This window comes from Molothrus ater, chromosome 9 (assembly GCF_012460135.2).
Source record: "Molothrus ater isolate BHLD 08-10-18 breed brown headed cowbird chromosome 9, BPBGC_Mater_1.1, whole genome shotgun sequence".
Taxonomy (NCBI): Eukaryota; Metazoa; Chordata; class Aves; order Passeriformes; family Icteridae; genus Molothrus; species Molothrus ater.
This window is the reverse complement of record NC_050486.2, coordinates 20,575,065-20,603,013: the sequence shown is the minus strand read 5'-3', so window position 1 is coordinate 20,603,013 and position 27,949 is coordinate 20,575,065. Positions and strand designations below refer to the sequence as shown.

Genomic DNA, 27,949 nt, shown 5'->3' with positions numbered 1-27,949 from the left:
CATCTTATGAGAAGTTAATACCAAATTAACTCTGACAGAACAGAGGCAAGCTTGTTAAGACCTGGCCAGCTCTTCTCCACATTTGCTCACAGCACATCACTTCAGAGGCTTACATACAAGCTCAGATGTCAAAGTGCAGTTTCATTCCTATTGCCTGGACCAGATTAACTGCAGCTACCAGACTCAGGTCTTAACAGATCCTGGTTTTATCATGCCAACTATCCCATTCATCAGAAAGCCATTTAATACCCTGAGACCAGGAGTTTTGGACATGGTAAAAGGAAAAAAACCCAACAAAACAAACCAAAAACAACAACAAAAACAAAACAAAAACAAACAAAAAAACACCCCCAAACCCCATTATCTCCTTTCAGAATCTGTTTAGGCCTTCCAATACTGATGAACAAGGTATTCTACCACAAAAATAGGACAGATTACCTCTATGCAAAAGTGTGCAAATCTTTGCTACTTATCCTCCTGACCCTATAAAAACGTAGGGCTAAAGATTTTCTGTATAAAAGTTGCAGTTTATTTCTTTTCTGATCAAGAGTTGTATCACTACTCAATACTACATTTTATTGCTAATCACAAATTGATGCACCGGGGTTTCAGAAGGGTTTGGTTTATAGCGTTCCTATGTAACAAAAGGAAAAAAGTTACAAATCCAGACTTTGCAGACACATTGCCATGTCCCTATAGAAGCAGGGATGCATTAGGTCTGTTTCATTAGAAAATTCTCCTCTTGAACAGTTTCTGGAGAACACACAATCATGATTTTCTCCAGTAGGAAAATCCACCCCATCATTCCATGCAAAAAGAAGGTGGCCAATTGCTCCACAGCCTAAAATCCCTTTCCTACAGAACAGGAAGGGAACATGTATTTACACTGCTCCTACTGCGGTGTGTTAATGCTTAAATTATTAGGAGCAAGTTGGCACATCTTCCAGGTACACCTACTACCCAGCTCAACTCAGCCTCCTATGGCTGGGCTAGCAAATTCTCTCCACCACAACTGAGATGTGTCCTAATACTGGATAAAAATGCTACAGTAACCTTTGCCAGACAGCAACACGGCAGCACTCCTGCTTCAGAAGAGCGTTGCACAGCCTTTCAGTCAGAACACACAGCTCAGTGCACACTTCACCTGTCTCAGACCCAGTATTAGCTGCTGCAAGCAAAAGCCCCGGGACACATGATAGACAGTGCTGTCCAGAGCAGCACTGCTTCAGATACCGCTGCCCTGTCATCCCCAACATTGTGATGCTTGGATCTCAAGAAGGGAGAGTTAGGACTGTCCCTTTATAGTCATATTGCCTTAGAGAAACTCAAAACAAACTCTTTGGGAGCTGAATGTCTATTGGGAGCTGAACACCTATTCTTGTTAGAAGGCTGCACTTCACAAGGCTCCAGAGAGATTTCACTGGTTCTGAGGCACATACTATTAACAATTAAACTTATGATTAAGTAAGTCAAAAGCACTATCAGAACAAAAATATTAAATGGAAGGTTAAATAATTTGTCCTACAGGATTCAATTTCACATTTCACCTGTTCACACAAGCACCTCCAGTCTGTTCAGATTTGAACAGCCTACAGCTCAACCTCAGAAAGGAGGTGCTGAGAAACAAGAGACTGAAGCTGCTTGCGACAAAAAAAAAAGGATATAAATATAAAAGAGGTTCCATTTCCAGCACCAGTAATACTGCCTGCTCAAGCCCAGGTGTGGTCACCAGGGAGACTCCTAAATTCAGGAACATTATTCAGTTAAAACAATAGACCACACTATTCTGCAGCTGCCAGGATTCCTGGCAACAACTCCCCAAAGAGTTTGCCACCTGTCCAAATTGTCTCTAAATAAAAAGCAAGACTGCTCAACAAGATGAAAGCAACATCCCCAAGCTGGCTTATTTGGTAAGGACCCAACTTCAGACCAGCAGTCTGCAGGCATCAGCTTCAGCAAATGGGATCTCTTTCACTATACAACAGCTGCCTTACAGCTACTGCAGAGCATCAGCCTTTTAGCTTCCTTAAAATATAAAAGAACAAAACCCCAGAAGAAGCCCTGGATTCAAAGCATCCAAATATGGCCTGTTGTACTGGAACATTTAAATCCTTGGGGGAGGTGGGCATCTTCTTCCTCTGCCACAGGCAGTGTTTACTCCATGATGGCCCGGTACAAGGCAGGTTCGATATAATCTTCACGGTAGCGTGAATTGATCACTCTTTGTCTCTTCCTCTCTTGACTGACCTCCTTCTCTTCGAAGATCTCTGTGAAGCGCATATCTGAAGCAATGGACTAAGAGAAAAAGAATTAGTCATTAGAGCACAGATGAAATCCCTGTCTCCACATCCTCCAAGCCAAGACACATGGGAACATGCAGCTTTCTTCAAAAACTGACTAAACACAAAAAGAAAAATATTTAAGAAAACTGGATTTACAAGTCTGGGGATAGGTTTAAGTGAACTGTAATTAGAGATCTAAAGAATCTCAAGTTTCAAATGTAACAGAGCACTTAATTTAAATTCACAATCACTTCTCAGAGTAATAAACAGTCAGCTGTTCCAAATTTCAAATAATCTAGTACAATTTCTGCTTTATGGAGCAGGCATGTTTAAACACCTGGTCACAGAATTCAGCTACAATACATTCTTTCTTAAGCCTCTAATAGTATGTGAGCCTGCCAACAGATCTGCATCAGGGTGTGCGTGTTTGTGCTGTAAAGTATGACACCCCAGTGTGCTGTTTGTAACTACAACTTTTGTAGTGGGAAGTGTAAAGCAGTGGGGTAAAACAGAGCGTGGGATCTCCACCCTTAGTGATAATCAAAACTTAATTGGAGACACCCCTGAACAATCCTTTCTGAAAATTACCCCTGTTTGGAACAGGTGTCTGGAGACTTGCAGAGGTCCTTTCCCACCTGAATTATTTTACAGTGTCAAGAAACAGCCAGCTCTTTTGATGCAACACTACTAAGAGCTTCTCAGAACAGAGGGTAAATGAAAGAACTTGGCCATTCTTTGAAAGGGAAGTACACAATAGAACTTACGAATACAAGTATGAAAAGGCATGCTCTCTCAGTCTGTGACTCTGTGATACAAACTCACACCCCTGCAGAAGGAGAAATTCTCTCCCGAGTGAGACAGAACTTTGTTTTTGTAGCCTGATCAACTACTTAGCTTTGCAATGATTAAGGAGAGCACCAGATTGTATTTTGCTGCTGCTGCCACATGCTCAGGTTGCTGTTCAAGCACAAATTAAAACAAATTTTACTTCTTTAGTAGAATTTGCACCCTGTTTACCTACCAGCCTTGACTTCACTCTCTTAGGAAGCTCCTCTTCAAGAGTGTATACATCATCCCTTTTCACCATCAGCTGTGAACCATCTTCAAATTCCACCTAGAATAGAACCAGAAGTTGTTCTGTCAGAAGTCTCAAGTTAGAACCCTGCCACAGCTCCCTAGAAGTTGCCTTCTCCCTACAGAGCTCTCTTGTGACATAATCTTCTACCACTTGAAATTTATAAGACACATATGCAGCTATGCACACTGCAAGAGACTTGAATCAAAACCTCAATAATCTCATGACAGTAACAGTCCAGCAAGTCTTGGGACATTCTTTTAACATCTGACAAGACAGTCTGCCTGTTCACTTTAATACAGCCTGAATATTCATCCCTTTCGAAGCATGAAAGGCACGGTGCACTCTCACCAAAAGAAAAATAAAAGCAAAATAAACTTATTTTAAGTAGTTTAAATTACAGAAAGAGTCTGATGAAGAATTGCAGACCAGCAGTTTTCAGAAGTGGACACTTTCAAGTAGGTAGCCAGAGGAACATAAAGCTGCAAGCAATCACTTCCAGCAACTGTTGCCAGCATCTGTCATTGCTAACACAGTGAAAGTTACCCTGGAGTGCTCAAGCATGACACCCCTACAGCAACCCTGTTAACATGATTGGCTTGTTCTGAGTGATGAGTTTTTAGACAGCAATTTTATACCTGGTACATCTGGATAGCGTGTGATGCGACAAACTTTGCTCCATAAACTTGTCCGTCTGTCCATCTCACCTGCACGACTTCCCCTTCAGCAGGGGGACCTAACTGAAGACAATCTCGACTCTAGAAGAAAGAGAGAAGATGGGAGAGACAAGGAAGGTAAGCAGCTTCTTTATGTGAAGATTCAGCAAACCACCAAGGGGTTACACTGCACACCACCCCAACAATTCTCCATTTTAGGAGATGGAGAACTAGCTGAGAGACATCTATTTATGTCATCTGCATTTAAATCCCAACAGTGGTAACTTCAAAGTATTTGATGTGGGAATGGCATGCAAGCATCAGCAAGTTTTCCTTCAGACCTACCATGCTAAGCAGCCAGAGATTAGCTGCACTCCCTGTTATACCTGTCCCTGTATGGCCTCAGTTAAGTCACTCTCAGGTAACATCCCTAAGGCCATCCTGCAGCACAGCTCAGCCACTACAGGAGCCAGGGAACAATTATCAGATCCCCTGATCCTCTACAGAAGCAAGAACTGACTCATACCATGTGTCCTATACCACAACATACCACAATGTCCTCTGGGTACAGGTTATCACTGAAGGAGCCATCATCAAAGTTGACCTCGTAGAAAGTCTCCTTTGCAAGGCTGACTACTTCACATTGGTAGAAGCGACCATTCTTGTGCTTACTGATGACTATCTGTCCAGGGGACAGATCCTGGAGTGCAGCCTTGGCTCGCTGAGAAGAGAAAAATCACTTACACAATGATTCAATAACAAACGTGTTGAAGACCATGGCTGCAGTGCTGGTAGACAACAAAGCAAAACATTTTAGTTCAGGTGAGCTGCTCTACTTCAGCCATGATCAGCAACATTTTTAGAGAAGTTCTTCCTCCGGAATGTTAAATACCTAAAGTCTTATCTGTTATGTGCTACTGTCCTTAATTTACTTAGCAAATTAGGTTCTCATTCTTCAGAGCAATGGAAGGCCCTTACAGAAAACATTCTCTAACAGATTGTTGTGGTTTTGGTTAAAAAGGCTGCATGGCAACTTTAGAAACGAATCAATCACTTAAATGTGAAATTCTGTGATGACTCATGCAGACTGCTGGAGTACCAGCACTAACTCCTGCATATCAAGAACCACAGTGTTTCTCACTACAACAGTCACAGGAGGGATGTGATGCTTCCAGTCCTTCTGGTCTGCAAACCAAAGTACAATAAAGCACCTAAGATCAGAGTAGCAGCAAGGTTGAGATCAGAATCCAAGACAAACACTGTTAGATTACATTATCTACTGTGAGACAGCCAAACCTTCAATGAAGTTTCAAAATAATCACACAATCAAAAACTTCTCAGTGCCTCCAAGACACTGCAGTTCAAATCTTGGGAATAACACACCAACACACCTCAGCCTGAGATGGAGTCTTATGCCTGAAGCAGGTAATGAAGACAACAAATGGCCAGTCATCAGGCTGCATCATGACTCCTGCTGCTTGGGCACAGCTGACATGAAAGGATGTGGGACACCGACCATGTGAACACTGTACACAGCAACCTGCAATTCTCTTTCTCCTTTTCTTGCAGAAGATGCATTTCTGTGGACAGAAAACTAGAGATTATTGGTTGGTACTAGGTTTTACCACATACCAAGGGCTAGCTAACAGCTTATCATAGAATAGCTGTGCCATTTGCTGTTTTCTGACTAAACAGAAGCAGGCAGCTACCAGTTTTAGTTTATGACAAGACAATAATTCATAAAAGTAAAGTAATGCAATAGAAGAAAAACGTAAATTAAATATCTACCAGCTCAACATGAACAAAGCATGCAACCCAAGGATGCCAGTAACAGATCTTAGATTAGATCAGCTGCAATGCTCCAACTCAATAGGGACTTTCAGCTCTTGACTAAAAAGTTACATAAATACAAGCAACAAGATTAGAATAATGGGAAATGACCACAGTACAAACAGTTAAAATTCTGTAACAACTCAGTTGGGCCTGAGGGGAGTCGTAGGAAAAGAATGTTATCTGCAATGCATATGCACAGCAGAGTCATTTTCCCCTCAACACTGAGATGTTAAAAGAGTTAAGTACAGTTGCTTTCCTGTGAAGACCTTCACCCATTATAGGAATGCCTCACATATCCTGAAGCATCTCAGTGCTTGAAAGCAGTCAACTAAGCAAATTGAATACTAGGGAGGAGAAAAACAAGCATGTTACCTGCCACATACTGAAAACCCTTTTGCTGGATCTTCATGTGAACAGACAAATACTAGAACAAGGAAAAATTTTAAAAAATGGCAGTAGGAATATCTGCCATCTCTCATACACAGAGTTGAGCAGCTTATACAGTTCAGTCTGGAGACTGATACCAAGATGACTTGGGTTTGATGGGATAAGCAAAACCCCTCAGATTCTGAATGGACTAGAGACACCACTGATGCAGCACAGGTGATCCTTACCAGTCTGAAACGTTGCAGGGGGATTTTGCCAACATCTACAGGACTCCGCTCTGCAATGTTCACAAATTTTGCCTCCAGTACAGCCACAGCACACATCACATGAACCCACCTGTCAGGGCAAAAGAGAGGAAAAAGAAATTAATATGCACTGGGCAAACAGAAGATGCTTTGGAGTTAAAGTAAATACAGTTCTGTTCAAGTTTGCCATATAAACCACAATAAATAACCTCTGAGTTTGATCAGTGTAATCTCCTACTGCTACTAACAGGTCACATGTAGGGCAAGCCTAAGATTTCTTCATACTTACAATCTACTCCTAAAAGGTTTAACAGGAAAGCAACTCAGTGACTCCTGCATGATAAAAGGCTGCGTGGCCAAGTTTCAGTTATTCCATGGTGCTACGAGTCTGCCCCACTGCTATGTTGCATTCAAATAACTTTAATGATCCACCCAAAGGACACAGGACAGGCAGCTGTATACACATGTTGCTGTAGAGGTACCTTGAATTTTAATGTTGTGCTGCTTAAAACTATGGTTGCCCTTTGTGATTACTGTAACCACAAATAAGATGGAAAATGAAAATCCTCCATAGGGAAGGTACTGAGAGACGCTAATTCATTTGAAACCTTATTTTTATGTGGTAGGTTATACCTCTGCATATTACAGCTCTGCACTATCAAATGCAAAGCAATTCACAGCTGCTATCAACAGAATGAGAACCAGGCATTACCTAAAGAGGTAAAAAGTGCTGTGTGAGAACGCAATGAACACACAAAGTGTGATGGGTGCTGTTGGTCACTCTGTTACACCAAATGCAGTTTACCAACTTACCCTCAGATACCTAGGAACTGAGCCTCTCCTTAAAATCAAAAAAATCTGGAATACTCACTTGTCATCATTGGCTCTCTGCAGTGCTCCTCCTCGTAAGGAACACAAACAGCAGTCCTGGAGTAAAGAAGAAAGCATTAGCTAGTGTACAACACTTGCTGCAGAACTTCCACCTCAAAATGCACATCCAGAGGAAGAAAATTATTCTGCTGTCAGAAGAGAACTAACAATGTTGTACAGATCAGCTCCTCAGCTCTCAAAAGTTGCTGCCCTTAGGGCAACAACTATAGACTCCAATTCTGTTGAAAGCAAGCAGAACCTACTACTGAAGGGCCAACTTTTTTGTTACGGGTTCCTTTTACATCTGCAACACCCTATATCCTTTCAGGATGTGCAATAAGATCTGGAACAAACATGAGGAAATAATGATCGAAAGGCTGACCCATTCCACTGACCTAGAGCCTATGTAGCTGTCTGAGGGAATCCCATTCTTCTTGCTTTCTTCACATGTGCATACCTGCCTAGTTATTAGCACAAGTTATTTTCTGGCTTAGAAATAGTAGCTACCATAAACTCAGACAGACGATGGAGCTATTCCCACATTCATGCAGAACATCTTCCCTCTGAGCTCAGCAACTTTGCATTAGTTAAAAGGATAACATTATGGTTTAAAAGTACCAAAACACAAGAGACTGGCTCCTAAACATTGTCTAAATTGTGTTCTTTTCACAGGATAATTAAATAAACCAACACCCACAACACTATGTGAACTAACTTTGCAGCCAAGTTCCCAGATGTACCAGACTCAATCTGTGAAAAACTTTACCTCTTCTAACGCATTTTCTGTACACCGGGAGCACATCCAGTCTTCAGTGGCCTTGTCAGGGGATACACCATAACAACCTAGAACAGACACATCTCATTTAAGAGTTTATTTAAACTCAAACCCATTTCCCTTGGGCCCAGAAATAGAGCAGGAATTAAAATCAATAAGCCCCAGGATGATGCTGTGTATTTGAAGCCACCCAAGCAGCCAACTGCCTACCCCACCGGGCAACAACTAAGTATATACTCCTCTGCTAAGGGCTGAACTTGGTCTATTTGTACATTAGGTCAACTGGCAGAAGCCTGCTATGATGTACAGGCTCAGTATGGAGAACACCAGGGCTTAGGGTAACATCTGGATGCACTCACTTGCATGAACACAGACATGGCAGTTCTTGCAGGTGATGAGTACGCTGGTTCCATCTTCCTCCAGGTAGGGAGTTGAAAGATTGAGGTCAGTGCTGCAGCCAGTTGCAGTAAAGCACATTTCAGGAATCAGGGGTTTAGTTCGGACCTTCCCATCTGCAGCAGCTGGAGTTACTCCAGAGTTTTGACTGCTGCCTTCACATTCTGCCTGTGAGGGATGGGTAGGGAATTTAAATTTTACAAGTAAAATGGTCTCACATTATCTTTGCTCACACATTATTTCATACATATATCCAGTTTAAAGAAAAAATGAAGGTACTGAAAGATCATAGAGTTGGTAGGTTAGGTGAAAATAGAGTTACATTTATAACTAATTATTACTATTTATAGTTATATTTATAAAATTCTTAGCTGCTGTGGCTTCAGAATGAAATTAATTTCTACCCTACTTAATGCTACACTGAAAGTCTGAATTGCATCCCTCTAACGAGCAACAATATACACACAAGTGCTTTTTTTCTGACAGAAGAGGTAGAATCACCAAGCTCACCTCATGCTCTACAGGCAACACCTCTTCTGCATATTCCCCCTGTAATACAGAGGATCACAATACTGCTATCCATCAGTGTACACTTACCTCAATATGGAAAGTTTACCAACACACAAATAGACACCTACTACAATCCCCGTTACTTTTTCCCAGTGTAATTTTGAATAAGTCCAATGGGCTTTAAAACTAATTTGTTCCTGGGAAATAAACAGACTGAAAAATACAGCTCAGGAGACTTTCAGGCTAATCTTTCATAATTTATTCTTCTAAATCAATGTCAAATCAAACAGCTAAGACATACAAAATTCACAGATGTGTATTTCCATTAAAGCTACTCCTCTGAACAGTTAAACAGAAATTAATTTTTCTCTTTGAAAAAATGTTCAAACCACCTTTTGTACCTTTTTAGGCTATCACAAAAGTAACTTGCCTAATCTTTTAAAATTACTTTTAGCAGAAATCACGGTAGCAAAATGAATCTGCACTGTCTCTCCTTCAGTGCTTCAAAAGCTAGGGAGAAAAAGTCCAGGTAATGCTCACAGTTGGAAGGAAATTGACATTTTTTCTACAAGTCTTGTTTAGTCTAATTCTGTAAAACTTACTGATTTAAACTTACGTTGCATGTCAAGCAAAAGACAAAATGACTGAGAGAAATCTATAACAAAATTTAAGAAAATAACAAGTTTTTTCCCCCCCAAGCAGAAGATACTCTTCTTCTTCCCAAGGAAAGTGCATACTTGTCTGGCATTCTGTGCCAATTTTTTATTTGAATGAGTAACTGAAGTGAGTTTCCAGAGTTGCTATAAACTTTCTGAAGTTGGAACAAAGACTCTAACCACAGTTCAAATCTTGGAAGAGTTTCTGCTCCACTGCCTGCTGTAGACAGACATTTGAAAATCTACAGCTAAGAGTTTTCTGCTCAACAGCAACTTACAAAAAAGATCTTCAGGGAACTTCAACTGTCCTCAAATTGTTAACTTTATACCTTTCAGCACTAGTAAAATCCTCATGTACCATACAGATCCTAAGTAGTATTTCCATTCCTAAGAACTTACTCTCATATAGAAATAGCAAGACTGAACAGAAACTACGGTCTGTGGTTTTCATTAAAATTAGGAACTATATGAAATATAAATCTGCAACAAAAATGTGAGGTCTTTATTTCCAAAACTGTGGTGAACATGTTTCTAGTGCCAACACAACTAGAGTCAACAACTATAGAGTCATCACAAATCAAATATGCTTAGCGTATGGGAAGGGTCAATCTGACCTCAAAGTTGCAGGTCAAACATGCAGACAACTATTCAAGCTACCTTAAAATTATTTATCTTAGGTATATAAAAACAATTAATTGAGGGACTCTTGCCTGCACATTTATTTAGCATGACAAAAGACTTCTGCACCCCATCCCATGCTACTGTCATGGATGTGCTCCAAGACCAGACAGCTTTCAATCCATACCATCTACAAACACATCCCTAAATTCTTTTAAGTAAAAGTTTTTCATCCTTGCCAGCTCATCAAAGACCATGTACTATAAGAGGACCTAAAGTGTTTTCTTAAAAACATTTTAGAAGTGAAGGAGTCAGTCTGGAAAGGAGAAGTCAGCTTTTATAGAAGTCAGATTTTATAGTCAGCTCCAGCAACATTTAAGCTCCATTCTGTGGTTTGAGCAAAAGCCACAAAACACAAAAGCTTCTGCTGAACAGCTGAGCGAGCCCTGGGGACCCACAGGGGCCCATCACAGGTCTGAGGATGTTCACCCACCCCCTTGTGCTCTCCTGGAACAGCTCCTGGGGAAGACTGCAACATTGATACAGCTTTTGTTAACTGGCAATATGCAAACCCACAAATTTGAAACTATGTACCACAGCAGCACCTACTCTGTTACCTCTGTGACAGCATGAAGAGTCTTGGTTTCATACCTGATATGCCTGGAAGAGCATACACACAGCACAGTATGGGGGCTGCTGTGCCATGCTGCGATTGTATTCTTTCTCAGCCTCAAAGTTTGGCGGCCGATTCTGCCACAGCTGGCTCAGTGGCTTGGCCCATGCTTCTGTCTCCTCAGCCTCTTCTTCAGGAGTTAGCTGCTCTGATGCCTCTGTGATAAGAGAGCATTCACTCAGTGACTATATGACCTTTTATAGATGTTCTTCTTGTAAATGAAACTAAATAAGGCAAGAAGCTATGAATGGAGATGAAAGAAAGACTGCCAGAACGCAACTGACAGAAGGGTGATGGAAACCAGTAACTCAGTCTCCTTTCTAAGAGGCCTCTACTAATCAAGCAACAGGGCAGAACTAGCTCCAAATTACATCTACATCAAAATTAAAGTCATCCACCAAAGAATTTGGCATTACGGTTGTTTTTAAAATCCTGAACATTTACATCAGTGACTGGAATATTCTAAGGCGGATGCAGTTAGGCAACAGTCTCTGGTACTGGTTTAATTTTGATTTCCAAAGAAAATACAGGAAAGAAAGATGACACCATTTGAGAGAAAAGTTAAATGATACAATGAGATATGCACCTTGTCTAGGAGGCAGAGCTGTCACTTGCTGACTCCTGTTTATCACCAGTTACTTACTAGAATATCCCACACTGCCCACAGAATCTGAGACCCTCTCCAATTTCCCAAGGAGCACAAGGCTTTACTTACCATCATCACTGATACAGTCTTTGACCAGGAGCGGGTGATGACGGGGGAGTTTGCTCAATGGCTGGCGACGGCCCTTGGACTTCTTACTCTCCTTCAAGGAGCTTAAGTACTCCTTTCCCACCTGGACCAGGAAAGGAATTCAGCTGTCAGTTAGCACGTGCCCTTTTGACACCATTCTGGAAGGAATTTACTTTGAACTTAGAGAAACTACTTCAAAATGCACACATGCTTCCAAAGTAACTTCAGCTCTAAACTCTTTTTCAAAGTGCTCAGAGCACTTTTGCTATGAAAAACTGGACAGAGCTGTACTAGTTCTGTTGAGTCAGTAGAATGGACACTTTTCACAGGTCCCAGTGTAGCTTTTCATGCACGTCTGTTTCTTTAAAGAATCATGTAAAAGACAGAAACAAAGAAAGACAAGTTGGATGGTTCAATTTAAAAGAGCCATGATAAGAAGTCTCATGAATTCTGGAGAAGCCTCAGTTTGTGCATCTTAAAATGTTCCAAATTTAAAAGTAAAAATAAAATAAAATAGGAAAAATACTGAGCTCATAGACATGTCAAACTAAAAGGGTAATTTTAAATGAAGGACACTTTAATTATTTCTGCTTATTAATTGCCTTCACGTCTTACCAGACAGACTGGAAGAAGGAGATTGCAAGAACAGCTATTTCCTCTTCCCTTAGCCCCATACAAAAACAAGTGACACACTGACAAAATTACTACTAACCTGACAAGCAGGTCAGTAAAGGTAATGATTTCAACAGTCCAGAAAGTCTCCCTCTAGGTAACAGCCTACCTTTTTTAAAATCTGTTATTCTTTTAAAAAGAAGTGAATCTTGGATTAAATACATCCTACATATGTTTAAATATCTTCTTTTCATACATGAAGCCAGAAGAGAGCATAATAATCATGACCTCTGTTCTCTTACACAGAGTTGCATACAAGACTTCTAAGAAATACTGAACTTTGCATTCACAGTTACCACCTAATGGAAAATTTGTTTCCAAGTACACCCCTCTGGGGAAAACAATCAACACCCATTCAAAATTTCACCTTTTCCCTGTACCAAGCATGTGATGGAGACATCAGCATCTGCAACAGAATATCTTCAGTTTAAATAACCATGACAACTCTCTTCAGTTTCAGCTTAATTATCAAGATTAGTCTATCTGCTGTTCCTTTGGTGTAATTTTTGACTTCTCAGAAGTCATTACTGGCCTCCCATTCTCTAAACACAGATTTAAACAGGAAAACCAAATATTGGAAAGACACTACCAGATAAGATTCTAACTCTTCTCTTAGGCTGTTTAAAAAAACATTCATTGGCAGCTTTTTAACACTCAGATTTTCATTCTCCCAACCAATATTTTTGCTGTATCCTTTCACCTCTTTTAAAAGGACACAGAGATGTATCTATGCATGCAATTTTATACTAAAAACCCCTCATCACATGAATGTGCTTGCAATAAAGGCTGGAACAAACCAGATTCATTTTAGGTACAAACAGGTGTCTCTTAGTACAAAAGGACCTCAATCATTCTGTAACACTACCATGTCAAAAACATTAAGCTATCCTTTCCATTACAGCACTTAAATAGTTTAGAGAAGTTCTCAAGACAGGTGATCTCCTTGCTTACTTGAAGGGCTAAGTACACAAGGCTTTCATCTGAATTCTTGTGTGTTTAGCAAAACCCAGAGCTGCAACCTTCTATGCACCAGTGGGATGAAATTGTCATCTGCACAGATAGGAAGTTTTGTCACAGCAAATTCCTGATCATGGAATTACAGCCCGCCAGCTTTCAGTTCTTTTGCCTCTCATACCTCTGTCAGTTCTTGCTCACTGACACTGGAGCTGGCAGTGGCTTTCCTCCCTGAGGTGTGTTCGCTGTCGGAGCCGCTGGCATCGCCCTTGGCGTAGCTGTGCACTGTGAACACCCCGGCTGGCCCCGGAACCGTTCGCTTCGCCAACACATCACACGATTCCGAGTCAGAAGAGTAGGAAGGTGAGCTGGACTGAACACTGGATGTAGCACTCTGCTTTGAAGCTGGCAACACTGAAGTGGAATTTGAAGCATGTGAAATGGAGAGATCCAGTGCGGCTGCTTCTTGTTCTTCTTCCTCAAGCTTCACTGGTTTCAATTCTTCAAATTTGGCCGAGTTCACATGATCTGGAAGAAGAGACAGACTGACTTTTTCTGAAGTCTGAGCAGAAAGAGGACATTTGTGCAACTATTTGCACAAAGCCAAACAGAAAAGCAAACTACTACAAACAAAAAAGCAACAGCACATCATATAAAGAGTAGATGATTACTTCAAACACCTATAAAGTCATACATTGCTTAGTCAGAGAGAGAATAAAAGCATCTGCCCATTGCCTCTCCCGTCACAAGAACTAGGGTATATAAAACAAAGCAGCAGACAGTGAGTGCAAATAAACACAGATGATCCTTTATACAGACGTGTATGTAGTTAAAACAGCCCAACTCCTGGCCATATGCTGCTGTGTGTAAGTGACTACAAACATTCATGGAAGACTTACTAGAAAAAGAAAAACAAACCCACAACCCAATAAAAGATTATTAAATACAAGCTGCAAACAAAAAAAACCCACAACCAAACACAAGAGGGGGCTGGAAAACAAAACACAAGAGGGGGCATCAGAAACGTTTTCCCTGTTCTTGTGTTGTTCCACATACCTCTTGCTCCTCCCCCAATAGCAAGGATAACTCATCCATTACAACCTACAAGAATTTTTTCCAGCCTACTTATTACAAAATTACAAGTAACACACCTATAAAGCAAACCAGACCCACACTACCAGGAAGTGTGCATATGTTTTACTAAGCAATTCCTATAAACAGGTCACATTGCTCTAGAGAGATAAAAAGGAGCTTAGACTGCTGAGGCATCCCATATATTTCTGTATGCAGGCAGGCAAAATAAAGAGTAAAAATAAAAAACTAGGAAATGGTAATATTTCAAGTGTTATAACAGTAAACTTCTGAGGTGCTACCAATGGCTCTGACAAACCAGTTCTGCTTTTTTGGACACAAAAGCATCCTATCAACTAGGATCATATTGAAGAGTGCCCCAGACAAGCACTATATAAGGCACACAATTACCTGGAAGTTTGAGCCTTTGTTCACCTTGCTGCACAAATTCACTCGTGGGCCTCTCACGAGGCTCTGCCATGTCCGCTTCATACTGTGTGGAGCTCAGCTCCTCCTTAGGGAAGGCCTCACTCTCACTCACCTCCTGAGGCACTTCCAGACAGACTCTGTGCCTTTTTGTTCCTATGCGGTGCTTGGGGATGCTGCAGAAGACAAATCCCTATGTCAGGTTAGCAAACACATAAATGTGTTACATTTCTGTGTGAATGCATAAAACACAGTCTGGTTCGGACCAGTGTTTTATGAGACAGCCTCTGGAAAGCCAAATAGTTTCCAAATTATTCTGAAGTGTTTTCTTTGCCTTTACAGAAGAAAAATCAGTAATCCCTAAAGATGACTTCTCAGCATGCTAATCATGTATTAAGGCAGCTGTCTCTAGCCAGGCACTCTTTACCATAAACAAAAAAAACCCCTCCAAACAAAACCCCAAACAAATCAAACCAAAGAACAAAAACATTCACCACTAAAGGCAGCTTTAGGAACAGTAGCTGGCACTGACCAATGAAGATTTAACTGCAAAATGTAAGATGATTAACCTTCAGCGACCAAGAACTGCACACCAATACCACAGCTTGCAGCAGTGATTGTACCAGAATTTGCAAGCAAGTACTGTCCCATGATCTCAATACAACCCATTTTTCTACTGTCCTGTCAGTGCAGGGTACACACTGCCAAGCCAGGCTTTGAAAGTCTGTCCCAAGATGAAGAACTACCTTCCTAGCTGGTGTATTTCCTGCTTACCACAGACTATCTATTAATGTGGACTTAAACAGTAAAAATCTATTAAGAGTAAATCCTGTTTCTTCCAGGAAAAAAGATTATTGCTAACTTTCACTGTTCTATCAGAATGGCAAACATTTAATTGCAACGGGGTTCAAATTCCAAGAATCCATGAGAAAAGCAGAGGACTATATAAAGCTGTACCTTTTTGTCTCATCCCCATCCACCTCCTCTTTACACATCTCTTCTGTTTCCATCTCCTCAGCACACTGTTTCCCACTCTTGACTTTTTGCATGAGATCCCCTTTAAGGAACTCTGCTGCCTCTGGGGTTGGAAGGGCATGGTCAATGACAGTCACGTCCTTCCCAGCTTTCCAAAGCTTGTAACGATCTGGCTGGTACTTCCTCACAAACACATCCATGGAGATCTTCACCATATCCTTCCGACAGGAGCACTGAAGTCACAGAAAATAATAAGGTAAGGCCAAATACTCAACAATTCTACTCTGCATTTCTCTAGCATTTTGCTTTCAAGAGTTTAAGGAAAAAGATCCCACACTCACATGTAATTGAGCCTCAGAATTCTCAAGAATCTTTCCCAGGAAATCAAAAGGGTATATATTAGGTTACTAAAAATGGCAGAAAAGCCAGCAAAAAACATGAAACAGAAAACCAGATGTTATCACAACAACCAGACAGAAAGCTCATCAGTCTTTTTACACAGTTGCTGATAGAAGCTGAGTGTTTTAAAATCAGCTCATATAGCAACAGGTCACAAAACCAGAGACTATAATGACGAAATCAGAGCCACACAAACTCTGGGCCTACCCAGAACAGTAGAGGTTCCCTTCCCCTAGGCATGGTTACAACTAGTGCTTCAAAGCATTCACTTCAATGTAGCTTCTGGAAACGTAAACCTTGTCTGAAAGGCACCTCTACAGGGATGTAACACTACTCACTTTAAAGGTTCAGCCAAGATACTTATTTTGATAAGTTATTTAAGTTACCAAAGCCGCATTCCAGGGTAAACAGTCAATAAATAATGGTTAAAATACTGGAGAAAAGTACTGATGAGCTCTGCCCAACAAGCATATTCTTTCACATCTGGAAAGAGAAGCAGTTCCATGCTTTTCTCTGAAGCCTCGCATGAGCTGCAAAAACTTACTGAAAGTTGCAAAGTTACAAAACATGTTACATGCTATCCATGGTTGACACAAGGCACTAAGCAGGACTCTGCCTGGATGTTGCTACTTTATGAGAAAGCAGACATCCATCACATCTTAAAAGGCTTGAAACCACTCTCCTAAAACAAGCAGTGGGGGCTTAATGATGGCAACAGACCACTCACCAGCACCGACTGCTTCCCGTACTCAATCCACCGAAGAGTAGCAAAGTTGGTAGATTCAGCACAGTTAAAGCCGTGGTTAAAGCCAGCATGATAGCTATAAGGAAAGGTTATCATGAACTCTCCAGCCTCCTGTGTCACCTAGAATACAATTGAGACATCACAGTGTTACTCAGAGTTTAAGAAGGTACTTGGTGAATATGATTAAAAGGAGCTCCTGTAGCCCTCTCTGCAGCACACCCAAAAATCCAACTCACAGATGGTGGCTGGAGCTCCCTTCTGCAATGGACAGACTTGCTACTGACCTTCACTATTTTGCTACTTATGTTAAGTATCTGTTTACTGAAAAGCCATGCTCAACAGTTTTTTTACTAACACACAACACAACTGGTCAATTTAGCACAGGAATGGTTATACATGCAAATACTCTGTCACCAGCTATATGAAATTCATAAAGATACTTATCTGTATCAGCTACAGGTTTGGCTGAACACTATCTAAGCTGGAGTAAATTTCTATCCACACAGAACTTGAAAATTTATTGTTGGTTTTTTTTGCTGTTCACATTAGGGTACAAGTCTCAGTCAGCCTTCCACTGCTCGCTCTTCAACATTTCCCCCTTGTAAAGGCTTATGACAACAAAATCCTTCAGCTGCCCAGGCAGATGATACAGTGTTTCTGAATAAGAGCTCAAAGACTACATCTTTAATATCTCTGTGTGGGAAGGGGAATGGCAGGTTGTTACATGAGAAAGTGAGGAAGCCTATAAAGTTACTAAGGTAATTAAATGTTAATAGGGGGCAAGCCTTATTTTCTATTGAGGAAGCAGATTGCAACAAACAAAATTAACAGGGGAAAAGTGGAAACAAAAGAAGAAAAATCTCACTTCACTGAATACACATCTAAACAAAATCTAAACAGTGAAGTGACTCCAACACAGGAGATAATGTTTAGTTTTAAGTTAAAAAAAAAATAAAAATCACAGAAACTTAAGTTTTTGTTTTTAGGAGCCCTTGACAGATTTTTCGGTCTCAAACTCCTTCAGGCCCCAACTGCCAGACAAACGGAAGTACAATAGGAAGGATTGCCTTATACCCTGCCTGTTTCTATTTTCCTCTCTAAGCATCTGCTACTGGCTGCTGTCAGAAGCAAGACAAGGCTGCAGGAATCTCTTGATCAAGCTGGTATAACCACGATTACTTTTCTACACCTTATCAAATGGAATTCCGTATTTCTTCAGAATTGATGGAGAGATGAGAGTCATCTTGTGACGGAGAAATGCTTCACAGCTTTGGGCGCTTCCTGGGAAAAAACCTGTTTAAAATAAAGACAAGGAGAGATGTTACAATTGTGCTCAAACTACACTTATTTTTCAGCAGTTTTATGAAAAATTACTGTACAGACACTTTTTCCCTACAAATATGGATCATCTTATTTGAAGTGTGCTAGGTTTGCATGCTGAAGAAAAATTACAAATCCCTAAGATTTATTTTTTAACAGCTGCCAGTTTGAAAGAACATAAAAAAGGTTTCAAATAGAAGGATCCTCTCCTGCCCATAAATTTCCAGTTTTAATAATCTATAGCTAAGGATTTTCTCATTTAAGGTCAGACAGACCACAAGTTCATTATTTGTAATGTGACAATTTCTCTTGTGTGTATCCTGTAAGCAAACATTCAGAAGTAATGTAATCTATATTCTAAAAGGCAAATTATTAGTGCAGTCATGCCAACCGATGCTCTCTAAAACAGCAGAAACCCACTGCAGCTGTCCATCCCATCTTTAGAAAAAGGCAGGACATGAACTGCTGATTACCTTTTGCAAGTCTCTCCAGCCTTTTCCCATGCTCTGGAGGGATGGAGTACCTGCAGTTGTAAGAACAAGTCTGTTAAGTTCAAGTGACAACAACAAAATCTCAAAGTCTGACTGGAAATCGTAATCAGTCATCAAGATGTGAATTACTTTAAAAAAAAAATTCTCTATCTCTACACTTGTCTTTTTCAAAGTTTGATGTAAACCTAAAAATCTTCATTGAGGACTTTTACCTTTCTATCCCAAGAAAAATCAACATGCAAAAGCTGACCGTTTCTTTTAACAACTTTCACTCAAGCAATCAAGGAAGTAAAAAGTCTGATGTACATAATTAGCAGATCTGTGCAGCAAAACATGAATTGCAACAAGAAAGGGAAGATCACTTCCTGAACTGTCTCATTTCACAGCAGTGTAACCTCAGTATACTCAGTGCAAGGAGGAACACAGGGCAAGAGAGAAAATGGAATCACCTCTTTCAGCTGCTCAGACAAAGATGGGACTAGGTCAGGTGCCACATCCTTAACACAAGCACAACTCATGGAGTGCTCTTTAGAGCCACATCTCTCCCTGTACACACCTTTTAATGGGTGCCACAAAACTCCTGGCTGGTATGACTACAATAAATAAATCAACCCACTTAGTTTGCTTTCACTCTGGAATACAGTGCTATATTCTGAACAGATTCCTTGCTAAATTAATCAAAGATACTAGCAAAGCTCACTTCTTCCAAGTACTACTGTAGAAGAAGCAATGGCCAAATAGTTCAACAGACTGAACTATTCTGTTTCATGTTTCTCTGCTACTGCCACTGCATGGGGTTGTTCATGGGTCACATTGTGCTAGCTATTATTTGCTTCTTCAAATTTGTAATAAAAGGCAGCCAAAAATACTAATTTCCAACAAAAGTACTGTGGAAACAATTGTTGAAGTTGCTTGGAAAATTCATTTGTGAACAGAAGGGCATGATTCACTCTTAAAATGCAACCCATGGTACAGAGAAACTCAGGAGCCTCCCCTAAAAAGAATTAAGAAAGCTCAGACACTGGACAAACCACACAGTGACATCCACTAGCCTGTTATTTAGATATATGATAAACAGCTACAGTTCAAAGTCTATTAAAAACTGCCTGTTCCCCCAGTGCCTGTGTGACCATACCTCTGTATGGTCATTTAGAGCCTCATTGGGAAATGATAAGCAAGCTGGCCAAGTTTTGGCCCTACCACAGCAGACAGCATCCATACTGTAATTCAGAAGAACTCCCTACATCAGGACAGCAACCAGACCCTTCTAGAAGGTTACCAAACAAATTCTACTGAGGACATGCACTGCTCTGCAGCTCCTTACGTATTCTTGTCATCACAGAGAACTGCAGTGCAAGGCTGGAAAACTGATAATTATTTTAGTGAGCTCTTAGCTTTGTGACTGACTCCAATATTTTATGGTACTGATTTTCTACATGTAGAAGATTCCTTAAAAAATCTTACCATGACTTGGGTTCCCCAAAATGCAAGTAATTAATACTGTAGAGATCCATGTCCTCGGTGTGCCAAGCAAAGGAAGTTTTCCACATGCCAAAATATAGGTAAGGAGTATTTACTCCTTCAATGGTTATGCCACTTTCATTCTCCACAATATCCAGGATTGTGTTCAATCTGCCAATATTCCATGCATCTACATGCTGAAAAACACAAGCCTCATGTCAAACAAGGATTACAAAGGACAGAATCACACAGCTGAGATGACACTTTGCAAAAGCTTAACAGATACTTTGAAACAGCACATCACAGAATGACACAGCTCAAGCTGCGAGCTAGTTCACCTAAACCTAAAATTCTGCATGGTGGCTTGCACAGTGATTGCTTACTGGCCTTTAAGGAGAGGAAAAAAATACCAGTCAAAGTAATGATTACAAAGGAGAAATAATCATGAAGATACAGACTTAAAGAGAGCAGAGAACAATAGCTGATGTTGATTGAGTTTGAACTGATGTCTGAACCCTCTTTAACAAAACCACTTTTCATTCCAAATATCTTTTAAAAGAAAAAATCATGAGAATTTAGGAGACAAGCAAGCAGAATGAAAATTGTCTTTGGACAGTTATCATCCTACCACCTAATGGCTATAGAGCTGCCCCACAAAAATACATACACCAAAGCAGCATGTATCCACTGGTCTGCCCTTCCAACTCTCATATGCCTTTCAGGACAAAGCAGTGCTTGGGCAATGGTGGTTTTTGCTCCCCCACACTGAAGTGCTAGCAGAGGTCCCTTAGAATGCTTCCTCTGTCAGCTGCCTACTCCAGAAGCTCAAACTATGCTAAGACTATCATTAACTTGTTCCAAAAGGTAAGAGTCAAATGCCACATTAGTATTTATGGAATGCAATGTACCAGGATAACTGTTACCTGAAACCAGAACAGTTTCCTTACCTTGTCGTAGAGCGTGCCATTAACGTCAGCCCCGTAGATGGGGGCATTGAACGTAAGGTTCTTCCAGTATTTTCGTTCAAGGTCTTCAAAGTCTGTGTACCGAGGGGTGCAGTACCTGAAAAAAACAAGAAGGATACTAAAGACTTTGCAGTCTGATATTTGACAAGTCTGAGCCAATGTTTTCCTTGACTGAAAGAACAGAAAGCTACAATAAAAATACCTAATATGTGATAGCAGCCACGGCTCTGTTTCTGTTACACTTTGGAACGGAAGTATCAGAAGAAAATTACTTTCCCCATTTCTCAATTTACTTTCACTTTTGCTTTGCACACTTTTCTGGGTTCAGAACAATTTCACCTTCTACCTAGCTACTTAGAAGCAACAACACAGTCAAAACCAGAAATGATACAAAGAACAACTTAAAAAAAACCCCAAACAAACCCAAAGTTTTCTGCCACTGTGAAACCAGCAAACGTGCACAGACTCACCATGGTTAAACATGCTCTGTTTACCAGCAAAATACCTGCTCTTGATGCTCATTCCCTGCTAAACATATACTGGACTATATGTAGCTCTGGGGGGCCAAATTTAGTCTTAACACCTATTTAATGTGTGTCTATATACATAGATTCCAGACAGTTACATATATAACGTAAAACAGTAACTTTCATCAAATTATTCTATTAAACACAACTCTAAAATATCTGGTCTGTACTGCTTTTGAAAGCTAAAACAAGCCTTGATGGACTGACGGCAGCTGGCAATTCCAATGCTATTTCTAGTTACTGCAAAGGCTTTTTTGCTTCAATTCCTTTTCAAGTGATCTTCATCTCCTTTTTTATGTCATGAACATTCCTTTCTCCACTACTTAGTAAGTATTTCAATGATCTACCTACTGGAGACAGATAGACAGGAGCCCACAGCACAAACAAAAAGCTCTGCTGCCATTACACACCATCTTGCTGCACAGGTGACAAAGGTCCCCATGCACACAGCTGCACAAGCAACCTCAACTGCCTGGAGCATGATGCTCACACTGCTGATCCCAGACCATAACGAGGACCTGGTCCCTGTGGGGAGCTGCGGATGCTCTATCCCTACAAGTGTTCAAAGCCTGCTTGGATGGGACCCTCAGCAACCTGTACTTGAGGAAAGAGTCCCGGCCCCTGACAAGGTGGGGAACCGGGTGGTATTTAATGCTCCTTCCAACCCAAACCATTCCCTAACTCTATGTGCTCGGGACCGGCCGTACTTGTCACTGTTGGCGATCCTGCGGAACTCGCGGACCGTCATGGCCTTCTTCTGGATGTTGTACTGCGTGAAGAGCCCGGACTGCCCCGTCACCACCTGCTGGATGGGCGCGGGGATGACGAGCTCGTCGATGTCATCGTAGCACTGCCGCGGCTTCCATTCCTTAGGCGGCACGATCTGCGGGGACACACGGGCCGGGAGCGGCGGCCGCGGCCGGGGACAGCGTCAAACTCGGGGAACTCGGGCCGAGCCCCGGCCGGGGCGCGCCCGCCCCACCGGCGCCGCGGCGTAAACAAAGGGCGGAGGCGGCCGGTGCGCGGCCCGGGGCCGGCGGCGCGGCCTCCGCCCGAGGGGAGAGGGAGTGTCGCACCTTGGCCAGGCCGGCGCGGTGGGCGCCCTGCGACTCCACGTAGGCGATGTAGCGGCTGAAGTCGCGGAACTCCTCCATGGTGGGGCGGAAGGTCATGATGCGCTGCCCCGGGTTGAGGCTCTCCAGCTCCGAGGCCATGATGCCGGGCCGGCCCTGCGCGGAGGAGGCGGGGGTGTCCTTGCGGGGGGCGGGACACCGTGCCTGCCCCGCCCCTCCCGCCCGCCGGCCAATCGCCGCGGGGTCCGCATCGGCCCTGCCTTCTCATTGGCGGAGGCCGTGTGCCCGTCAGGACCCCACGGCTCGCTCTCCCTCTCACGGCGGAGAACGCCACCGACTCACCCCCTCCTCCCGCCCGGCCCGGCCCGGCCCGGCCCGGCGGAACCCGAGTCCCCGCCCGCCGTGCTCACGTCGGCAGCGCGTCCCGCTCCTCCGCCGCCCCCGCCCGGCCCCCGCCCGACCCTCGCACCTACGTCCGACCGACGTATCCCTCCGCACCACGCGCCCAAAGAATCCTGCGGACCGCCGACGCCACCGCGGCCGTTCCGCTCCGCCCGAACCCCGCCCGGCCGCCCCGCCTCTTCCCTCCGCCGCCGCAGCCAATCGCTGCCCGCTGCCCTCTTCGCAGCCAATAGGAATTCGACGGCCGGCCGGGGCTGGCCGGCGAATCAGGAGGCCGGGCGCGGGGCGGTTGCTAGGCAGGCGGGCCCAGGCAGTTGCTAGGGGGCGTTGGAGCAGGGGCCGCGCCGGGGCTCCCTCAGCCCGGGCAGGCACGGCAGGGGCGCCGGCCCGCAGGCCACCCGCATCCCCTCTGTATCCCACCCGCTCCCCGCCTCCGGGCCCAGGGCAGTGTCGCCGGGTGAAACCGATCCCGGTCCCGCTGGCGCCCAGCGCGAGGTGGACGCTAACCCCGAGTGCGTGGGTGCTGCAGCGAGCGGATGAGTTTGGGGCACGGAGCGGTGACACCCAGCAGGCACCTGCCAGCCGAGCACACGAACCCCGCTAATCATACTCCTACAGCTTCCGTGTGTAAACAAAGCGGGAGTAGAATGTGATACTTGGCAAACGTTTGGCAGCGAACGCAGACTGAGGCTGGAGCAGCACCAGGCCCGGCCCACGCCAGGGCGCTCGGCCAGCACCGTCCGGCCGTCCAGAACCGAGGAAAAGCCGCCGCAGCCTGCGGGTGCTGCCAATAGTCCAACACCGTTCGTGTCAGGGACTGGGACCTGGCAGTACAGCTTTATTGAGCGTGTACAGGGCCGAGTGCTTAACACAGCCTGTCTAGGGACACTGACCTCTCCTTGGCTCGGACTGGCTGCGATTTTCACACTCTGCTGTGCTAAATGCATTCTAAATCTCCAAGTGCCACTGAGCAACCTTGAAAGTAAGCACAACCCAACTGAAAAAGCTCATAGCTATCTTCAGAGACCACACTTGGTCCCTCATGCCTAAATAAAACCCTAAGTTGACTGTTTTTCCTAATACCTGTTTCCTTTGCTCTCATGCTACAGGTGGGCAGCAGCCCCAAAAGGCCTGATAAAACACCCCTCCAACACAGGTTTTCACTGTCTGCTGCCTCTCTGGCCTGCTCAGATGTTGAATTGCTAGGTATATACAGACCAAACCCCCAAAGTGGATTACAGCAGCAGGCACGACACACAGCCTCCTATAAAAAGTCAGACAACTGTCAGGTAATAGTTTTGAAACAAATTGCATTTCTGGCCGTTCTGGTGGCAGCTCACTTGTCATCCTTTAGTCAAGAAACACCAACTTTCTATTATCATAGAATCACAGAATGGTTTGAGTTGGAAGAGACCTTGAAGATTTTCTTGTTCCACACCCCTGCACTGGACAGGGACACCTTCCACTAGACCAGGTTGCTCAAAGTCCCATCCAACCTTGCCTGGAACATTTCCAGGGATGAGGCATCCATAAGTTCTCTGGGCAATCTGTTTCAGTGCCTCACCACCCTTGTAGGGAAGAGTTACTTCCTTACATCTAATCTGATCCTGACTTGTTTTGAGTTCAAAGCCATTCTCCCTTGTCCTATCACTACAGGCCCTTGTGGAAAGCCCTGCTCCAATTCTCTCTTTAGGCACAGGAAATTGTGTAAGGTCTCCCTGGAGCCTTCACTTTTCCAGGCTGAATAACCCCAGCTCTCTCAGCCTGTCCTCACAGGAGGGCTGCTCCAGCCTCTGAGAATCTTTGACCTCCTCTGGACCTGCTCCAGCAGGTCTGTGTTATTCCTGTGTTTGGGACCCCAGAGCTGGACACAGAGCTCCAGGTGGGGTCTCAAAAGAGCGAAGTAGAGGGGCAGAATCACCTCCCTTGCCCTGCTGCCCTCAAGAGACATGAGTCAGCCTTTTCAAGATGACAAGTGGCAAAATTGTTCCTGTCAGCAGAAACGTGTAGGCATGGAAGATAACCTGTAATTGTTACTGGGGACTGAGATTGCTTATTATAACCGGCAAAAGGGCAACAATGAGCTTTTAATTGGAAGGATCAGTATTATTTCTGCCCTCAGAAATGAAGCAGGTCAAACAGGAAAAAAAGGAAAAAAGAGGAAAAAAAAAGTCACTCTCAACTAGGAAATGTTACAAATGAAAATGGCAATGTTGCTGAGGACAAGAAATTCGAGGACTGTGGGGGAAGGAGTTGCCAAGCTACTGTGCAGAGTCTGCTCAGATTTTTTCAGTGTTACAGCTATTTCTTTTTCCTTATTTAACAAGTATTTTGCCTTTGAAAAACAAAATTTAAAGCAATAGAATCCCAAAGAGATAGCGCTTGGTCAGGATGTTATTTGGAGTAGCTGATCTTTAAAGGTCTTTTCTAACCCAAACCACTCTATGATCCTGAGTTAATATCACCAGGAGGCAAGCCCAGCTTGGGCAGTGCCTGCACAGCTCCTGCTACAAGCATCAACAGTATGCATAAAAAATATGAAATAGAAAGAGCAGAAAGGCACCTCAGTGCCCAGAAATTCACCTTTGACTGGCTGCCATTTAGCTGCTGTCCCACCTGCCAAACTGTGGCCTTTACAGAGCTGCTTATCTGAGGCTGCATTGGGGCTACCTGGTATAACTAAGGAATGGAAAATTTTCACCAGGGAAAAAAAAAGGCAGCAGTAATATCCCAGCTCCATTGCTTAGTGCAAATATGATTGATCTGTTTGACACTCCAAACACAAGAAGCTAAAGTGTCTTACAGCACCATCTCCAGACCATTCCTTCTGATATGGAGCTCAGTGTAGTATTAATACCAGAGGGTGGGAAAAGTCTCAGGCTGATACCAAAGAAAATGAGGCAAAAAAAAAAAAAAAAAAAAGCCAGCTGTGGTCAATCCTTTCTAGCTGGGAAAAGCTGAGCAGTGCAGCTCAGGAATGTCAGTACCAAGCCCTGGGAGGAAGCAGGGTGGCTCTGCCTGCAGTGTGCCATAAGCTGTGGTGCTGGCTCAGGGGGCAGATCAGGCTGGCATTGCTGTTGATCCACCTTGCACCATGGGTTTTTTTTGTTCCCCTTTTATTTTGTGAGATATATAGAAATAATGGAAAATAAATGTTCAAAGAATAAGTGTTTTTAAAATGATATGAGTCCATTCCTTTTGGAGAAGTGTTGGCTTTGTGTGAGCAGACAGAGTGGACAAAAGGGGCTGGAGAAAAGCTGGCAGAGCAGCAGCTGTTTTTGCTGACCTCTGGGAGCCTGTCCCCTTGCCAAGGTGGCACATCCTCACAGTTTGTGCACTGAGCCTCTCCTGGTCTGTGAGGTCAGCATGAGGCTTTGGCCATGTGGCTACCAGCAATAGTCCTTGTCTCTGAGGCCTGGGCTCACTCATGTTATTGTTTGTGCATTCCATGCTGAAGTTCTCCACCCTTTCTCTGCCTCCTTCTGCTTCTACTTAGTCCACAGACAAGCCTACAAGTGGGGAATGAAGTCCAAAGTGTTCCAGGACAAGGAGAAAGAAATCTATGCATGTGTGCATATCTGTAAGTGTTCTGGCAACTTTTGGTGAGAATCTCTGCATTCAAGGCTGTACATGGACTAAAGCTCTGTGCTGCCCGTGTGGCAGTCCTGGTGAGTGCTCAGTGAATGGCAGAAGCATTGTCACCACCTGTAGTTTGGCAGCACAGCCTGAGCACTGTTGCTGCAGCACAGGCAGGTGCTCACTGCCCATCTCCCAGCTGGCTGGCTGCCAGCACTGAGCGTGGTGCCCTTCCTCCCCAGACACACCCGTGTGTGAGCAGGGCTTCACTTGGCTGTGCCACTCTGCCATCCTGGGTCCTCACAGTGATGGGGGCATCCCACTGCCAGCAACACTGGCACATGCCCCCACACACCTGCACTGTTGTGCTGCCTCACAAGGGCAAGAGCTTGCTTTGCCCTTGGATCTGCATCCTCAGGGAGGCTGCCCAACAGCCCCTCAGGCCACTCTCTAGCGAAGCAGTGTAGGAACAATGAGCCAGGCAAGGGGAAAACATTCCTGCATCTGGCACCTACCCAGGAACAGGTCTGACCTGGCAAGGAATGCTATGTGTGACTGAGCTCTAGCAGTCACTGAGCAATCACTATAGGGCCCATAGCCACACTAAGGAAAAGCTCATCTGCCCACCATGCACTCCCACCCATTGTGGACATGCTGGCCAGGGCAGATTCAGCTTCCTGGGGAAGGATGGAAATACCCCAGGGCCTTGCTCCATGTGGTTCTGCCCCTTGCAGTGGTTTCCCCTCACACACCTGTGCTGGGTGCAGGTGCTGCTCTCTCCAGGAGCTGACATTTCATGCTATGCAGTGCACACATGAGCAAGGCTGGCCTGGTTTCTCTAACACAGAACAGGGCAGGGCTGCCAGCCCGAGCAGGTTTCACACCTGAGCAAACGGGTGCTGCTCTGCAGTCAGGGGCTGTGTGACAGCTTTACTGCTGACTAACTCTGCACTAACTCTGAATACACAACTGTGCTCAGTGCTACAGAGCAGCGTTGCTGCAGCGTCCAGGAGGGTGCCAATGACTGCTATTGCCACCAAAGCCATCACCACCGACCCCTCTCTTTCCTGCATGTCCAGCCAGTCAGTGCACTTCCCTACAACTGCAGGTGGGCAGGAGGTGAGCACACACATGCACAAAGGGAATTGTCACAGGTTTCCATGCTCCCTGCAGGCACAGGGTC

At 43.7% G+C, this 27,949-nt stretch overlaps 1 protein-coding gene across 2 annotated transcripts; it reads right to left on the bottom strand.

Annotated features, from left to right (window-relative positions):
- Positions 1-506: 506 nt before the first annotated feature.
- KDM4A (lysine demethylase 4A) lies at positions 507-23,336 on the bottom strand. 2 transcript variants are annotated; one of them, XM_036387761.2, is made up of 22 exons: positions 23,258-23,336; positions 22,792-22,944; positions 22,423-22,598; positions 21,171-21,285; positions 20,227-20,420; positions 18,745-18,794; positions 18,141-18,244; positions 16,934-17,071; positions 15,790-16,040; positions 14,818-15,008; positions 13,517-13,863; positions 11,692-11,812; positions 10,955-11,133; positions 8,483-8,687; positions 8,115-8,191; positions 7,350-7,405; positions 6,461-6,569; positions 5,405-5,593; positions 4,564-4,734; positions 3,996-4,115; positions 3,304-3,396; positions 507-2,295 (listed from the first exon to the last, which is right to left on the bottom strand). In XM_036387761.2, the coding sequence occupies exons 2-22, from the start codon at positions 22,927-22,929 to the stop codon at positions 2,155-2,157; spliced, it is 3,165 nt and encodes a 1,054-aa protein (XP_036243654.1). In that variant the 5' UTR covers positions 22,930-22,944; positions 23,258-23,336; the 3' UTR covers positions 507-2,154. The 2 variants fall into 2 exon arrangements, with proteins under 2 accessions (XP_036243654.1, XP_036243655.1); XM_036387762.2 differs by having other exon boundaries at positions 23,262-23,324.
- Between the last annotated feature and the right edge of the window lie 4,613 nt (positions 23,337-27,949).

Excerpts from the sequence above, each read along its gene's own strand:
- KDM4A (XM_036387761.2), bottom strand. The coding sequence starts at position 22,929 with ATGGCCTCGGAGCTGGAGAGCCTCAACCCGGGGCAGCGCATCATGACC. Across the intron at positions 11,134-11,691 it reads AGACTGTATCAGTGATGATG|AGGCATCAGAGCAGCTAACT; the intron begins GTAAGTAAAGCC and ends CTCTTATCACAG. Across the intron at positions 2,296-3,303 it reads AGAGAGTGAAGTCAAGGCTG|TCCATTGCTTCAGATATGCG; the intron begins GTAGGTAAACAG and ends TTTTTCTCTTAG.